Genomic DNA, 17,941 nt, shown 5'->3' on the forward strand with positions numbered 1-17,941 from the left:
AGCCATAGCCTCTGAACAAGCATGCAGCAGATCAGGGGCCCATATTAAAGCATTTGGATTTCTTTCCACCCACTGCTTAATGCAAATAAAGTACATGTAAGATGTACAAAAAAAAAAAAAGTTTATTTTAGTTTTGGAGCTTCAAAATGTTCCCCCGAAAATACAACTAAACAACCTCAGCAGAGCTCAGACAATCTCTTTGTTGGGAGTGTGCTCCTCTTCTTCTCAAAGGATTGTCACAGGCACGTCAGAGGTTAAAATGAACCTCTAGACTAAAAATATACTCAGCAGCACTGAAAAGGCTTGGTGTTTCTTTAATAGTTTCACAGCATCAGAACTTTGGTTTTCTTACCCAAGCCTCATTTTTAGCTGCACAGAAGAAAACTGCCCGGGCATTTTTCCCCTGATGCTGTGCAAAGCATGATGGGATGCATGATGGGATTTCTGATGATGTTCTGCTGTTTTGGTGCAAATTTGTTTTTTAAAATTTTGAATTAGAGATTTGAAGCCTAACGCGTGCAGCTGGGAGGTGTGATCAGGACACAGGACAGTTGGGACTGTGTCTCATGCTCCCTGTCACCTCCTTTCATCCAAAAAGATGGCTGCCCCCATTAAAAAGATGGCTTCCCCATATGAAATCAAAAACATTTGCCTGTTCTTTTAAAACAGGGTGGAAAGAGATTATATTACCTATCTATTAATTAACATAACTAATGTAACTTAATGACAGTATGTTTATTTAGGCTGAAGAGAACAATCAGAGGCTGAGATTGGCAATGCTGACCTGAACTGACCTGAGCCTTTTTAAAGGCACAAAAAGCAGCAACTGGCTTCAGAACGAAGCATAGAGGAGACACATACATCAGTGTGAGGTTTAAAGTTCAGAATATAGGGAAAACAATGTATAATGATCATTTAGATTTTGGTCTGGTCACATGGAAAGCAATCATGTACTAATAGTTAATACTTTCAAGGAATACTGAACTATTCTGCATCACTGACCCAGTACACCAAGTCCTCTGACGCCATTGGCTGCATGCTTGTCCAGCTGGGTGACTGACGCTACTGAAGTCGGGGGATCAGCATGACAAAACAGGCAACTGGCAGCTTTCAAAGGGAAATAAAGATGGCTGCCCTTATATGTCTCTCTGCTCTGAAAACAACAGCCCTCACCAACATCACACAATGGAGGGTCCTCCTCACCGACCACTGCCATAGTGGAAATAGACACTGAGGCTAGGAACACACTTAGCAGAGACACTAGCGTTAAAGAGACTCCGTAACAAAAATTGCATCCTGTTTTTTATCATCCTACAAGTTCCAAAAGCTATTCTAATGTGTTCTGGCTTACTGCAGCACTTTATACTATCACTGTCTCTGTAATAAATCAATGTATCTTTCCCTTGTCAGACTTGTCAGCCTGTGTCTGGAAGGCTGCCAAGTTCTTCAGTGTTGTGGTTCTGCTATGAACTCCCCCTTCCAGGCCCCTCTATGCACACTGCCTGTGTGTTATTTAGGATTAGAGCAGCTTCTCTCTTCTCTCTTATCTTTTACAAGCTGGATAAATCGTCCTCTGAGCTGGCTGGGCTTTCACATACTGAGGAAATTCAGACAAGGGCAAAGCTGTTTGCAGGAAGAAAAGAGCAGCCTGAAACTTCAGTGCATGAGAGATGCAGGGGGAAAGAAACACACAAATGATCTCTTGAGATTCAAAAAGAAAGCTGTATACAGCCTGCTTGTGTATGGATGTATTTTCTATGTGTGGACATACTGTACATCAACCTACTTCCTGTTTTGGTGGCCATTTTGTTTGTTTATAAACAAACTTTTTAAAAAACTGTTTTTAACCACTTTTAATGCGGCGAGGAGCGGCGAAATTGTGACAGAGGGGAATAGGAGATGTCCCCTAACGCACTGGTATGTTTACTTTTGTGCGATTTTAACAATACAGATTCTCTTTAAGGAACCGCAGCGTTTTTGTCTGTAATGTTAGTCAAAGGGCCACATAAAAACGCATATGCGTTTTGTATGAGTTTTTAAAATTGTTGGTTTAGTTGCATATTTTACAAAAACGCATCAAAAACACACATAATGAAAGTCAATGGTGACACAATGTAATGCGTTTTGTATGCTTTGTTTTAAAAAACAAAAAAGACATGTTTTCTGATAGATTTCCGCTTCCTGTTGTCTTCCTAGTGATTTGCATAAAACGCAATAGAAAAATGCATAGAAAACATAAAAATGCATGGAAAACGCATAAAAAATGAATGCAAAACCCACAAAAACACATGTGCGGAAATAAATGCAAAACGTCAAAGCATGGAAAACACAATACAAACGCACATGCATAAAAACGTGACGTTTCCCGCACTGCTAAGTGTGCACCCAGCCTGAAGGTGTTATTACATTCCCTGCTATGTAGCCTCTGTTAGGCACAGTCCAGTCACTTAGAAGACGACACTCTTGTTCGAAAATAATCTGTGTCTCTGCTTCTCTCGTGACTTATTTTCATAAAGCATGCTGGCCAGCTGGATAAAGAGGACATTTCAAATTTCTGTTGCCGATAACTTCTGAAAGATGCTACATTTTCAAATGGGTATCATTTGCAAATGTTATTCCTCCTGGATGCTCATCCCAGCATATGGCAAGTTTGCTTTACAGCAGCAGGGTCAGCCATACTATCCCAGGAAAACAACACACATATACCGGATAAGTAGATAAATACTTGTTCTACTAACATAACAGATGTATTGTACTGGCCATGTTTTGATTTAAGTGAATTTTGTATAGTAAATAATACGAATTCTGTTCCTGGCACAGGAGGTTCCCTCTGACTGAAGCCAATCCTGATGTCATTTCCTCTGTTACTTTTTTTTCTCCTACAAACTGTACGGTCATAACTAGATTGTTTTGTAAAAATAAGTGAGCACAGCAAAGATCAGATTTCAGCAGCTCACTGAACTGCCCTTAGCCAATCAGTGAGGAGCAGGAATGTGGGAAGGGTGAGCACAAGCTTCCGTCTCGCTGGCGATGGCAAAAATAGAGTCAGGTTGAATGAGATAAGATTTATTACAGCAGCAACATTTCTGAATAGATTGGAGTGCTTGTAATGCAGGGTAATGCTTCATACACACTTGAGATAACAGTCTTTGGAAAATGAAAGATCACAGACCAATCTTACCACCCTTCATGTAGTATAAGAGCCATACTCTACACAGTCTTTTCTATGGAGCTGAACTCCACATCAGAAAAAAATCTTTGCAGGATGCTGCACACACAGATGCTGTACAGACACAAAAGATCAGTATCTGCAAAAGATCTGTTCCTGCCAAAAATCCATTCCTGCAAATTGCAATGATAGTCTATGAGATCTGCAGATCATCATACACACATGATTTAACTGACATTCATCTGCAGATCAAGCAATCGTCTGCAGATGTGAAAATCCACCCTGTTGAATCTGATCTGCAGATGATCTGCAGATGATTGTCTGTTAAACCAAGTGTGTATGATGATCTGCAGATCTCATAGACTATGAATGCATTTTGCAGGAATGGATCTTTGGCAGGAACAGATCTTTTGCAGATACTGATCTTTTGTGTCTGTACAGCATCTGTGTGTGCAGCATCTTGCAAAGATTTTTTCTGATGGGGAGTGCAGCTCCATAGAATAGACTGTGTAGAGTATGGCTCTCATACTACATAGAGGGTGGTAAGATTGGTCTGTGATCTTGCCTTTTCCAAAGACTTTTATCTCAAGTGTGTATGAAGCATAAGACTACAGGCTGCATATTAAGCACAGAGCAGTGGGTAAATGGAGTTTCATCAAATTTCAACAGCAACTAATCTAAGTGGATTAAAGGGGAACTGAAGAGAGAGGGATATGGAGGCTGTCCTGTTTATTTCCTTTTAAGCAATACCAGTTACCTGGCAGCCCTGCTGATCCTCTGCCTCTAATACTATTAACCATAGCCCCTGAACAAGCATTCAGCAGATCAGATGTTTCAGTGGTTCAGACTTTAAAGTCTGATCTGACAAGACTAGCTGCATGCTTGTTTCTGGTTTTATTCAGATACTACTGCAGAGAAATAGACCAGCAGGGCTGCCAGGCAACTGGTATTGATTAAAAGGAAATAAACATAACAGCCTCCATATAGCTCTCTCTTCAGTTCCCCTTTAAGTGATAAAGATGCTAATCCTGCATTCAAAACTTGCAAAACTTTTTCTGCTGTTATGGTTTGCAGTTATCACATACTTTAGGAGCACTGGCCCTAGTGCCAAACAGTGCCAAAGAGTTGAATGCTGGGAGTTCTTTTTATCTATAATATATTCCTCCTCTTCCATTTATTTCCCCATCTAGCTGCTTATCAGAAACACCCTCTGATTACTTGTGTTTACAAGCAAGGCTGAGGTGACTCAGCGATTGGAGGTGTAAATAAAATAGACAGTGCAGTTGTTAGTATACACCTCAGTGGGAGTGTCTGAAGACTCTGGGAGGAGGGCAGCTAATGAATACTCAATGAGCAAGAGAAGGGAGGAGAGAAGTGAGGATATGATGTCAGCATTAGCTTGGCAAGATGGCCACTGCCTAGAATAGGATTTTCTGCTTTTCCTTTATAAAATTCACAGGAATCATTACGTGGATAGCACAATACATCTGTTATGTAAGTAGAAATAGTATTTATCTACTTATATATGTGTTTTTTATTTCTAGGTTAGCATGGGTGTCGCTTGTTCTTTAAAGAGAAAGTAAAGCATTTTGTTCACTAATGTTATATTAATTACGTTTAGCAGTAAAAAGGAAATGTACTAAAGTATTTTTTGAAATCATGAAAATACTGAATATCACAAATGGAAATGCTTTGATGCTGTTTACTAGTCACAGTATCAGATGCCGCTCAGATAAAAGCAAGCATTGCCTTGTAAAACATCATAGGTGGGGTTCCTAATAACTTTTCCCTTTATTTTTATTGCACTTATCCTGTAAAGTGAACCTGAACTGCTGTAAGCAAAAGTCAGATACCTACCTTGGTAGAGTAAAGCCTCTGGCTCATTCATAGGCTTTTCACGATCTTGTCCAAACCACAGATGCAGTGCTGGGACACTCTGGAAGTGCGCGGCAACGTTCCCTTCCAGGAACGAGCAGTCCCGGCTCCGTGCTACACAAGGTGTCTTGCACAGCGCGACCGCGCATGCTCATGGACAGGAGTGCAAGTGCACCTACCACTCGACAAGACCTGGAAAACGGGGTTCGGTAGGTCCCAGCGATGAATCACTGGAAGTGAAAGCAAGGCCAAAACTATAAAATCATAGGGCCTCCAGCAAAACTTTGATGGGGGCTCTCCAGTATTTACACCCTTTCACTTGCCAAGCCCTTGTGACCCTCACAGCCTCGGTGCCAATCTTGCAAGGGCCATAAAACAAATGTGGCAATCATGATTTTCACACCTATAACAAGTATAGCCACAAAACACCTGATCAGAAGGATGTACCAATTCATCAGAAGTAGTAGTTGCGCCCCCCCCTTCCAACTCTGGGCCCCCTGCAGTCACAGAGACTGCTCCCTCTAGTGAGGGGGACGGGGAAGCCTCTGCATCATCCAGAGGCTTCACTCTACTGAGATAAGTATCTAAATGTTGCACTTTTTCCCCTACATGTACACCTTAAAGAGTAACTGTCAGGCTGCAGAAGCTAATTTAAACCTCTATTCTCCTGTGTTAAACAGTTTAGAAGGAAGCTCAAAAGCCATTAGTGAAGATAAACATTTCAGTTACCTTTGATGTGTGCTTATCTTAAAGTCTGTTATAGACCCATAAAGACGCAAGCCGCAGCTAAACTGCAAAGCATTCTGGGGCCCTCCCCTCGGCTGCTAACGAGACGGTACAGCAGCTTGTGTAATCAGTCCAGAGCGTAGCACTGATAAATCTCCGGGCAGACTACACTGCAGGAGTCAGCTATTGTTCCTAGCCACATGGCTCATTAATATTCACTGCACACCGTGTTGTTCAAGAACGAGCTTATCTGTGATCAGAAGCAGGCAGGACATGACGACACATTTGGCTTCACAAACATGGAGCCTGCCATGAGCTGTCAGGAGCATCTATCTCTGCATATACTATATACAAATTCTGTGAAATCCAAACGTGGACAGTGAAATGCATATGTAATGTAAGTACAGCCAATCTTTAGCTACTGATATATGTGTTTATTTTCTCTGAGACCCTATACCTAACAGCTCCTCTTTAAGCTTGCCTTTGCATGGTCTGTAACTAAATACAGCTGATTGCACACTCCTGAATAAGGCACGGTTTGCCCTAATCTCCCTTATGTGCTGAACAAACACTCAGAAAGTAGTGCAGAGCGCTGGTACAGAAGTGCAGCCTTGGGACTTACAGTCCTGATCTCCAGCCATCAGAAGAACAGCTGGACAGCCCAAACATCAGGCCAATGCCACAGTCTTTATGCTCCCTGGCTCAGGAGGTATTAAGGCACCTGTCATGGAAGAGGATATGACACAGCTCTACTTCCTGTTGGAGTCAATATGCGCCATTCCATTCTCGCATCTCCGGCTACAAGGTCTCTTCACCGTCAATACATTGTTCCAATACTGTTAACACTGATGAGGATCCACCCAGCTGCTGGACCCAGAACCCGCTCCAGATCCAGCTCCAGGTGGGGCGATGATTGTCTTCATTCCTGATTGGACGTCCTTCCCTTAGCATCAAAAGGTTTACCTGGAGAGTTCCCAAGCTGATGAAAGGAAAGGGAACACTTGGCATAAGTCAATAAGTGAGTTGGGCGAACGGATGACGGAGCAGCTCCTCGGCGGACGGCCTTTGCCGTGCCTCCACCAGTATCCGCTTCACAAAGTCCCGGCACTGCTCGGATGTGTTGGGAGGGAGCTGAGGGTTGGTGGGCTGGGTGGCGATTTTAAAAATGGCGGCCATGGCTTCATACTCTGCCCAGGGGGGCTTCTCGGTCAGCATTTCCACCACGGTGCAGCCCAAACTCCTGAAATGCAGGAATGCACAGGAAGTTGAGTTACCAATGCCAGCGAGTTGTAAGCAAAGCCATGTTGTAAGCAGTAGCATATCACAAGCCAAGCGTCAAACCCCCATCCCTACTGCATTTTACCTTGAAAAAACAACAACCCATAGTACCTTTATTGTGCTGTAGGACTTGCAGTCACATTATTTCTACGGCACTAAAACCAGCTTCAAGTTCTACATCAGAATAAAGGAATTCTAGTAATCTCTACAACCACAATAACCATACTGGAGATACTAGAACTGTTTTTGTTTTGTTTGTTAACCTTAGTCAAAATTACCATAAAAAATATATATTTATGAAGTTGGATAATTATAGCTTTCTTTATAAACTGGGAGACCATCATACTACATTTTGAGTATGGAACAGTGGAACTTCACTGCAGCATTTTTGTCTGTTTCAACAGGACAACCCTGTTCAATTATTTTGAATTACTTGCCCTTGTCATGGTACGAAAATGTGTTTTGGTCTCCACCTAAATGAGAAGCAGTGTACTGGTCAAATAAAGCACAATTTTGTGAAAATACATTGTACCCCTGTTCCACTGGGATTTTATTTTTTTATTAGAAAAATACTGTATATACTCACATATAAGCCTAATTTTTCAGCACAAAAAAATATGCTAAAAAGCTTCCCCCTCGGCTTATCAGTCAGTGGAGCAGAACAGATGGTGGAGCAGGTTTTGTTACTGGCAGGTTTTGTTACTGGCTCCCTGCTGTGTCTGTGCCCCCCTGCCACCCCCTGCTACATCGTGTGCAGAGTGCGTTGCTCAGGACTGCCTGTGTCTCCTGGCTTGTGGAGCAGAGCGTGCAAGAAATGTGTCCGCAGTGCAATGATCGGGATACTTCCTGTGTGGCAATCTCTGTGTCTCATATCTATGATGCCATTTAGTGGGACCTTGAGACACAGCTGTATCATCCTTGGGGCACATCTGGCTATGGGGAGGGAGGCTGACTTGTACTAGGGGCACATCTGGCTACTGTGGAGGGGGCTTATACGCAAGTCAATCACTTTTCCTGGTTTCTGAGGGAAAAGTGGGTACCTCTGCTTATACGCGAGTATATACGGTAAGTGCTGGACAGTTTATAGCTCCCTTATAAGTTAGGTGCAACTTGTTTGAACTCCCTTCATGGTTAAAGTGGTATCAAACTCAAATTTCATCTGTGGTCTAAAAAATTAAACACAGTACAGACTTAGGGCCCTTTTCCACTAGCTGCGTTTTTGCAAAAAACGCATGCATTTGCTGATTATGAAGTGCAGCCTGTTTAAAAGAAGAATCTTGGGTGGCCTTTTCCACTGCTGCGTTCTGATTTAAAAAAAAACGCAAACGCATGTCTGTGCGATTATGATGCATTTGCGTTTCAAGTATAGTGACGCATGAAAAACGCATAGAAATGCGTTTTGTGTTTTGTATTGATTTAACCACCAGTATCTATTTTCAAGACAACACTTACCACCTCCCAATCAGAAAAACGAAAAACACTTCAAAAACGCACATCAAAAGTGGAAAAGGGCCCTCAATAGGATCAATTGTTATGAAAATTGATTGGTGTAGAAAAGATAGTCAATTTCTTTATACATACACCCAAGCAATTTTCTCAGAGTCTTCAATCATTTTTATCATTAAATAGGGAAAAATTTAAAATTATTCTGGTACACTGGTCAGATTTTTAAATGTTGCAAACAATTAGAAAAAAACATATTGTAATCCTTGAATTGAAAAGAAATGTAAAAAAATTGTATCATCTGTGGCCACCTTTATAGAGTGCTGGCAATGGATATTTTTGTCCACTGCATACTGCAAGGGGTTCATAAAAAAGCTTACAAGTGTTTTAAAGATAAACATTTTATCGCAACTCGTAAGCAAATTACCCGTATATACTCACATATAAGCCGACCCGTGTATAAGCCGAGGTACCCACTTTTACCTCAGAGACTAGGGAAAAGTGATTGACTCGCGTATAAGCCCCCTCCACAGTAGCCAGATGTGCCCCAAGCATGATACAGCTGTGTCTCAAGATGCCACTAGATGGTGTCATAGATATGAGACACAGCAATTGCCACACAGGAAGAATCCCAGATCATTGCACCGCTGACATGTTGCTGGCACACTCCGCTCCACAAGCCAAGGGACACAGGTAGTCTTGAGCAGAGCACTCTGCACCCCGTGTTACAGACGATAGGGGAAACGGAAACAGCAAGAAGCCAACTGGCAAGAGGAGGATCACTAAAGCACAATCCTTACGCTCCTCTGCCATTAACAAAACCTACTTTACCATCTGTTTTGCTCCACTGACTCGCATATAAGCCAAGGGGGTAACTTTTCAGCACTTTTTTTATGCTGAAAAATTAGGCTTATACATGAGTATATACAGTAAAACTGGACCAATCAGAAAAAGGTGCTGATAACTGGGATTGGCCCAATTCCAAGATGCATTCAAATCTCAAGCAAACTCCTCTCACAATGGAATCATGTGCATCTCATTGACTATCTGTATATTAGTGAAGCAGAAGTGAGTGTGATTGGAGCTAATGAATATTCTGCAGTCAGGCACATGTATTTACCAGACATCCGCTTTCCTGCCATAGCCGTCCCCGCTGATGACTTCGGGGCTCATCCAGTACGGCGTGCCGGTCATAGAGCGGATTCCCGTGCCGGACATGCAGATGGTCTGAAGGCGTTTGCTTGCTCCAAAGTCTCCTAGCTTGACGTTGCCTGCAGAATCCCGCAGGATGTTGGCCCCTGTGTGGGAGAGAAGGTCACACATCAGCAGAACATGGCAAGCACAGGAGGAGGAATACAGGGACACATAGAAGGGGGCGGGGCCGATACTGCACTGCAGCACCAAATGGGGGCGACGGCAAGCAGAGATGGATATTGAGATGCCAACAATTTCAGCTTCCTTGCAAAGTTAATAAGGCTTGGAAATGGACCAATCAATATTGGCAGGAAGTGCATCTGATTGGCCTGACTTGCATTGCATTGTATTTTCGTGCAAGCCAGAATTATCAGCATCTCACTGACCATGTCTAACATGCTTTTGGGCTTCCTATACAAACACAAGCTTGTCCAGTGTGTTCCCAATAGGACATAAAGAGCAGCATTTCCTCCTTAACCCTTTCCAGTCCTGCGTCCGACATTGGCATTTTCCAGTTCAGCTCCAATGTCCGCTAGGGGGGGCGCCATTTAAGGATCTAAACAGGCACAGCGTTGGCTCCTTCAGTTGAAACCGTCTAACACGTTGATCACCTCTGGCCCAATATCTGCTGCTGCACCATGTAATGTAAATACTACATGCGCATTTGTGCTCCCTGCCTGCCACCACTTCCACCGGTTGGAGTCCAGTGTGAGGCTATTTGAATCAACGTAGCCTTTATTGAATCCCTTCCGCTCCGCACACCACGATCACTCACCTCCCCCTCCACAGCCGAAAAAAAGAAAATGCTGGGGGGGATGTGGGAGATTGCAAGAAAAGGATTGGAAAGAGTTTTGTCTGAAAACCAAGGCCTCAAATGCATCAATTCACAAGAGAGCCCAGGACCATGCTAATCATGAACTGAGCCAGGCAAGCATACAGGCATACACATGTAATCGGCGCCGGTAGACTTGGGCGCAGGATACAGCCAGTATATGGCTGATCCTGCTTCTGCAGAAGTCCGGGTCGTGTTAATTACTATTCCCCCTCCAGGCCGCCATGGATAGTGGGGGAATGATATAATTCGGCTTACAGCGATTGCTGGAGGCTGAATTATTGGGTTTTAAAAGCAACTTCGGCTCTGTCTTCTGACGGAGCAGAAGTTACTCACTGAGCGCCGCTATACAAGTAATTCCTATTACAGTCTATAGTGGCGCCGGCTGCGCCCAAATCTACCTGCGCTGAAAAGCACTGCTCCGGTATACAGAGCCACTGGTTTATAGCATACTTATCACCCTAAATGACAAGACTGGTCTACACACTCACTTACAGGTGAACTGCATATCCTCAGTGCAAGGTATGGCATAATGGGGGTCTGCATGTGGAAAGGCTAATGAAAGAAGTGGCCACTAATGTTTTATTGCAATTTTTCAGTAAGTGCAGCCAGTGCCTTTGTTGTGGATATTTTCTGTGCCTTCATTCCCAATCTGCCATGTTGATCTCTGGGTGAGGCATTGGGGGACCTCAGTACACCTGGTAGATCAGTTGTTCCCAACCTTTTTGAAGTTGTGCCATATCACGCTGAATGCTCAAATCTCCCTGACACATGAGGTGTAGGTGCCCTCAGTGTAGGCAGCCAGCTATAGGTGCCCTCAGTATAGGAAGTCAGGAGTAGGTGCCCTCAGTATAGGCAGCCCGGCATGGGTACCCCCAGTATAGGAAGTTAGGTGTAGGTGCCCTCAGTATAGGTAGTTAAGCATAGGTGCCCCCAGTATAAGTTAGGTGTAGGTGCCCTCAGTATAGGTAGTTAAGCATAGGTGCCCCCAGTATAGGAAGTCAGGTGTAGGGGCATCAGTGTAGGTAGCAGAGCATAGGTGCCCCCAAGAATAGGAAGTCAGGTGTAGGTGCATTAGTATAGGTAGGTAGCCAAGCTTATGTGATCCCAGTATAGGAAGTCAGGTGTAGGGGCATCAGTGTAGGTAGCAGAGCATAGGTGCCCTCAGTATAGGAAGTCAGGTGTAGGTGTGTATAGGTAGCCAAGCGTAAGTGCTCCCAGGATAGGAAGTCAGGTGTAGGAGGATGACCCTGTATAGGTAGCCAGGCATATGTGCCTCAAGTATAGGTAGCCAGCTGTATGAGCCATCAGCTGCATGTGAAGAATGAGTAATAACAGAGGCGCCAAATTAGAGTAAAAATGTTTATTAACAGTTTAAAAGGAGGGGGGTTGGTGGTTACCACCCTCAGGTATATAATGACCAGCCAATGTATCGTTATATATAAACAATATAATTTATTATAAAATCTCCACGCAAGCAACGCGTTTCACGGGTCAAGAGCCCGCTTCATCAGGCAATCAGTGTTGGAGATACACAAAGCTGTATCAATGATACAGCTTTGTTTATTACTCATTCTTCACTGATCTAGTCCACCCTCGGTGGAGGGGTATATCCCCATTCTTCCTGTCTACAGAGAGCGACTTCTTAATACCTGAGTGGGGTCAGGTTATAATTCTCCCCACCCGCACATCCAGTGGTTGCCTTTGTGGTAACCCAGACTTGTGAGTATATTACTCGTTGTTGTTACGTCTCACTCCATTTATCGTGACATACTACACTATATTGGGCTCTCGGTTTCAATTCTTTGTATTCTTCCAAGCTATCAGCTGCATGTGGCGGCCGCTGACTCACCAGCTCCACTCATTCCAGTGCTGACGTCACTCTTCTCTCCCGGCCTCCGCTCTGACTGTAAGAGCCGAACTACAAGAAAATGGCTGCCGATGTCCACATTTGTGGACATCAGCAGCCATTTTCTTGTAGCCCTGCTCTAATTACAGTTATAGCGGAGACGGGAGAAGCAGGGCGGCGACACATACCCAATGCGGGTTGAGAATGGCTGCGCTAGATCCTCAACAGAGGTGGTAATTTGCAGCTGCGTTTCATCTAGCATGTATATTTCTGATGTCTGGTATTGCTGTATAGGTTGGGCCCAGAGATTGCACCCCTCCTGCAAAGTATTTGTGGGAGTCTTCTTGAAAACCTATGAGAACAACAGGAAGCAAATGATTATCTTCCCTATGGAAAATTCAAATTGACCCAAGGTTCTAATTTTCCCCTTGACCTAGTGCCCAGCTCACAGAACAGCAGTGCTAGGATCTGTCACTGCATGGAACTAGTGTATAATTCAAATAATTTGCAGTAACTTTTTAACTAGTGGGTGGTGCATGCTAAGTTGCACAAGGCAGGAGTGCACACCGCATCAGATCAGCAATGCAGCCAATCACAGCAGAGCAAAGCAGCAGGGGGTGTTTTCAGGGCAGACAGAGAAGCATTGTGGCCAATCAGAGTGAGCCGGGGAAGGAGAGGGCATGTGCAGGGGGCGGACAAACACAATACTACAGCTATTCAGAGCATAGCAGGAAAGGGCGTGTGCAGGGCAGACAGACAAGGTGTTTCAGCTAATCAGAGCAAGGTGGGGCAGGAGGAGGCGAGTGCGGGGCGGACAAACAGTGCTTCAGCTATTCAGAACGGGGCAGGAGGGGGCATGTGCAGGGAGGACAGACACAGTGCTGCAGCTAATCAGAGCAAGGTGGGGCAGGAGGGGGCATGTGCGGGGCAGACAGACAGTGCTGCAGCTAATCAGGGCGTGGTGGGAGGGGGCATGTGCAGGGCAGACAGACACAGTGCTGCAGCTAATCAGGGCGGGGCAGGAGGGGTCGTGTGCAGGGCAGACAGACACAGTGCTGCAGCTAATCAGGGCGGGGCAGGAGGGGGCGTGTGCAGGGCAGACAGACATAGTGCTGCAGCTAATCAGAGTGGGGCGTATGCAGGGTGGACAGACACAGTGCTTCAGCTATTCAGAGCAGGGCAGGATGGGGCGTGTGCAGGGTGGACAGACAGTGCTGTAGCTAATCAGAGCTGGGCAGGAGGGGGCATGTGCGTGCAGACAGACACGGTGCTGCAGCTAATCAGAACGGGGCAGGAGGGACCATGTGCAGGGCGGACAGACAGAATGCTGCAGCTAATCAGTGCGGGGCAGGAGGGGGCATGTGCAGGGCAACAACAACACACTGTTAACTCACATTCTCAGTAACTTTTGATGCAGAAATTGGTTCTTGTAGGTAATTTCTTAGAGCAGGGATGTAATTTTGATTATAGGTCCAGTTTAAAGGACACTAAGGTGAATTTTATAAACAAATATAAAAAATGCTATGGAACAATTCTAAATATATAAGATACATATTCACTTTGGTACGGTTCTGATCCAGTTCTGTAAGCTTGCAATTAACCACGTACATTACCTGAATCAGCGTTTGATGTTGGTATATTTGCTCCACAACTAACACCGAACTATACCTCACTTGCCTTATCAGTCAGTAATACAATTAATAAAATTGCCAGCCAAAATACCTTTGATGTCTCTGTGTACAATCATGTTACTGTGCAGGTAAGACACGCCCTCGAGGATCTGCCGGGTGTATCTTCGGGTAACATTCTCCGTTAAGGCCCCATAGGCTTTCAGCTGATCTTTCACGGATCCCTAAAAAATGGCACAGAAGCTTACAGATTACTGAGAGAAATATGGGGGTTGCCATCTTTATTTCCTGGGGATGGGGGTTTCAGGTAGTAGCAAGGGCCTGAGGACAGGTTTGTACCTAACCTAATAATGCAGAAAGCGCAGTGTAGGCTTTATCCAATTCCTGCTCCAGTGATCGCATTTCCTCCACTTCCTGGATAGTTAGCAAGTGCCGTGCAGCCAGCTAATCGCCATGCGGTTTCAGTCCCAGCATCGTGATTGGCTGGCTGCACTACACTTGCTAACTATCCAGAAAGTGGAGGAGATATGTTTTCTGGAGCAAGTAATGTATAAGGCTTCTGGTGCACTTTTTGCATTATTACATTAAGCACAAGACCTGGCCCCCCTATCTCCTGGCCCGCGCCCCACCCAGCAACAGATCTCTGCAGGCGGGGCCCGTTTAGCTACAGTTACATCGGAGTAACACCTGGAACAAGCATGCAGTCAGTGGGATCAGAACACAACATGCTGCATACCTGTTTTAGGTCAGAAAATAGGAGAGGCAGGGAATATGCACTACAGCCAGGAAAGCAGCATTTTAATAATGAGTCGGGATAGCAGACATTCATTCAAGCTTAATTTTAAAGAACACCCGAGGCGAAAATAAACGAATGAAATAAACAATTGTATCTATCTTCCTTCTTTTAAAAACGACTTTTTAAGATATTCCACAGTTTTATTTTATGTATAAATCTACTTTTTAAGTTTTGACAGTTTTTTTTGTTTCTAGCTCAAGGACACATTCATTGAAGTATGCCAGAGCTAAAATCTATTAACGTATGTCCAGGAGCACTGGTTAAGGCACAAGAAAGAGGTGTGCCAAGGTCCTCACCCCCGTACCAAGGGGTTACTACAACATAGAATCTTCAAAGGACCGGCACCACGCTGAGTATTATAGCTCAATATGTTTTATTGCAGCATCCAAGAAATAACAGCAATGACAGCCCGCTGTTTTAGAGCTAAAATCTATGAACTATTGGCACTTTTTTTCTCTTTCCTGCTCTCAAAAGCCATTTTCTGCTAGGAAAGTGGTTTATAGTTGGAATTTCTTATCAGTGAGGGTCACACTCGTCACTTCCTGTCTGAGTCAGGACTGAGTCAGCCACTTACATATCTGATATTTAACTCTTTCAGGCAGAGAAAGAAAAAAAGGAACACAGCATAGTTATTTGTGTGCTTGGCACTGTACATACACATGTCTATCTCATCATGTCACATGTCACCTCGGGTATCCTTTAATGGAAGTTACACTTTACTGAGAAAAATGCAAAGCATCAGTTTATCTGTACATAGTATTGCCAAGATAAATGGCAAACACTTATCAGCATGCTTGCATTATCCTTTATGGGTACATAAACCACACCAGCTCTACAGTGTTGCCAACAAAGGCAAACGGGGCTGTCAACATTTTTCTACCAGTCAATGGACAGCTAACTGCAGTGGATGGATTGTGTAATGGTTAAGTGCTCCGCCTCTGACACAGGAGACCTGGGGTTCAAATCAGCTCTGGCGCTTTGAGAAAAGAACAATATAAATGTTCTGTGTCTGGTCTTAAAGCGGAATGAAACCTAGCATTTCTTCTTTGCTCTAATAGATTATTTACAGCATATTATATGCAACCAGCATATTTTTTTTTACTAGAACAGCATTTAAAGGGTTACACAAAGGACATAGAAGTCCCGAACTTTAGATAATGTTATCTTGTATTTAATTGTATCAAGTGAGGAATGTAAAACACTTCTCCGACACTGCAGGCTCTGCTGAACAAAGTCAGACAATAAAAAAAGCATTTCTGCTTACGTTAGAACATGAATAAAGCAGTTATAAATAAAATGCAGTCAGCTCTCAGGGCAATAAAAGTGGACTTTGGGAACGTATCATTTCCAAATAAATAATAATACTGATGCAGAAAAGCAAATATGATAACAGTATGGCATATAAAAAGTATGAAAACATGTTTTTATTGATTATTATGTCAGGGTTTTATACCGCTTTAATCTACTCTGTACTCCAAAGAGTACTGCTGCTATTGGTTGCAAAGTGAGATTACCATCAGTTTTGAAAATTCTTAGGTGGCTGCAAACTGAATTAGAATTTTGTTCCCATTAAATTACAAAAAGATTTTACAGCACTGATAAAAGTTTACGAACATTATTGACTATGAAAGGTTCCATGGCCTCTTTGGGCGGTTTTCCCCATACAGCTCAGGATGGAGACAGCCTATTGGGAGCCAGGGCGGCTGCCAAAGGCTCCCAATAGGCTGTCTGCACAGTTATTTATTACGGAGGATCCCACACATCATAGCTAGGAAGCTTGTATCCTTAGAACAGTCTCCATCATACTCATATGATAGGTGTACATTACTTGGTCTATGCACTGGACACTTACCCCTGGCATGTACTCCATGAAGATGGTGAGTGTCTTTTCCCCTTTATCCCGTAAACAGCCGTAATACTGCACTATCCTTTCATGATGCAGATTCTTCAGCAGCTGGATCTCACACTCCAGAGCACTAACCTCCTGCAGAGGGCGTCAGAGAACAAGATAATTACAAACAGGAGCTACTGCTTGTCTTACTATGTGTTGGGCAATGTGGCAGAGAACAGGAAATAAAAGCAGTACCTTTATGGATAGAGTTATGTACATCAAGTTAATGCATTGTATGATATGAGTTACAACTGCCTGTACTGTGACAATCCCGAGAACTGGATTGCTTCACATTCTGGATCTAAAGAGTTTCTTCAAAGAGTCAGAGTACAGCTAGTGATGTGATAAGTTTAATGCTCACTACAAAGTGCTGTGGAGTAAAGTACCAGCACTATACTAAGATTGTATTATAAAAAAAACTTCATTTTGGCATTTGTACAATTATTAGAATATGAATAAACTGTGCTTAATGTGTACCCGAGCGACACGGGGGGTGGGGGTGGGAGCATGGTCCTTGGTTCAACACATGCCTCTGTGTCCGCTATGCACCCTTCTCTGCTCCCCCCTGTGCTGGGCTGTCACCCCTGGAATTGTGGACATGCAGCTTGTCGGCAATCTTGAGAGGAAGGGGCGTCCCTTGCAGGAGGGGCACTCCTGCAAAACACCCACTGGGGGCGTTTCTAACTCTAACACCCCTTCCCAAGCTCTCATTAGGCAGCTCTGCCTCTACCCCGCCTCCCTGTTCTGGTCTCTGTGTTGAGACACACAGAGCAGAGCTTGCTGCTTCGGGACCCCAGGGCACCTCTGGATAAAGTAGCATGATTTTTTTTTTTTTTTTTTACAAAAATGCCCACCTCGGGTTCTCTTTAAAGAGAATCTGTACTCTAATATTCTTACAATGAAAAGCATACCATTCTATTTATTATTTTCTCCTGTGCCCCTCTGTGCTGTTTCTGCCACTCTCTGCTGCAATCCTGGCTTGTAATTAACAGTTTTAGGCAGTGTTTACAAACAAACTAACCTGCTTCTAATAGGCTCAGCTAAGCATAGTGTGTGAGTCATTCAGAGTATGCAGGGGGCCTGCAGAGGGTGTGTATCGCTTCTACTAATCACAAGCAGCCCTGCACATTTCACACAATCAAGCTTTAGCTCGACAAACAGGACAGAGGAAAGATACATTGATTTATTACAGAGACAGTGCAGTTAGGAAAGACTGCAGTAAGCCAGAGCAGATTAGAACAGGCATAGGAACTTATAGGA

General features: G+C 43.9%; 1 protein-coding gene across 1 annotated transcript in view; it reads right to left on the bottom strand.

The window, feature by feature from the left end:
- Positions 1-6,183: 6,183 nt before the first annotated feature.
- MAP3K3 (mitogen-activated protein kinase kinase kinase 3) overlaps positions 6,184-17,941 on the bottom strand; it is a 71,953-nt gene continuing 60,195 nt past the window's right edge. Inside the window, exons 13-16 of the mRNA XM_068262133.1 lie at positions 16,643-16,774; positions 14,089-14,218; positions 9,612-9,789; positions 6,184-7,010 (exon numbers count right to left, since the gene is read on the bottom strand). Of these exons, the coding sequence (XP_068118234.1) occupies positions 6,782-7,010; positions 9,612-9,789; positions 14,089-14,218; positions 16,643-16,774 (669 nt within the window). The 3' untranslated portion in view covers positions 6,184-6,781. The remainder of the gene's footprint in view (positions 7,011-9,611; positions 9,790-14,088; positions 14,219-16,642; positions 16,775-17,941) is intronic.

The sequence above is a fragment of the Hyperolius riggenbachi genome, chromosome 12 (assembly GCF_040937935.1).
Source record: "Hyperolius riggenbachi isolate aHypRig1 chromosome 12, aHypRig1.pri, whole genome shotgun sequence".
NCBI classification, from domain to species: domain Eukaryota; kingdom Metazoa; phylum Chordata; class Amphibia; order Anura; family Hyperoliidae; genus Hyperolius; species Hyperolius riggenbachi.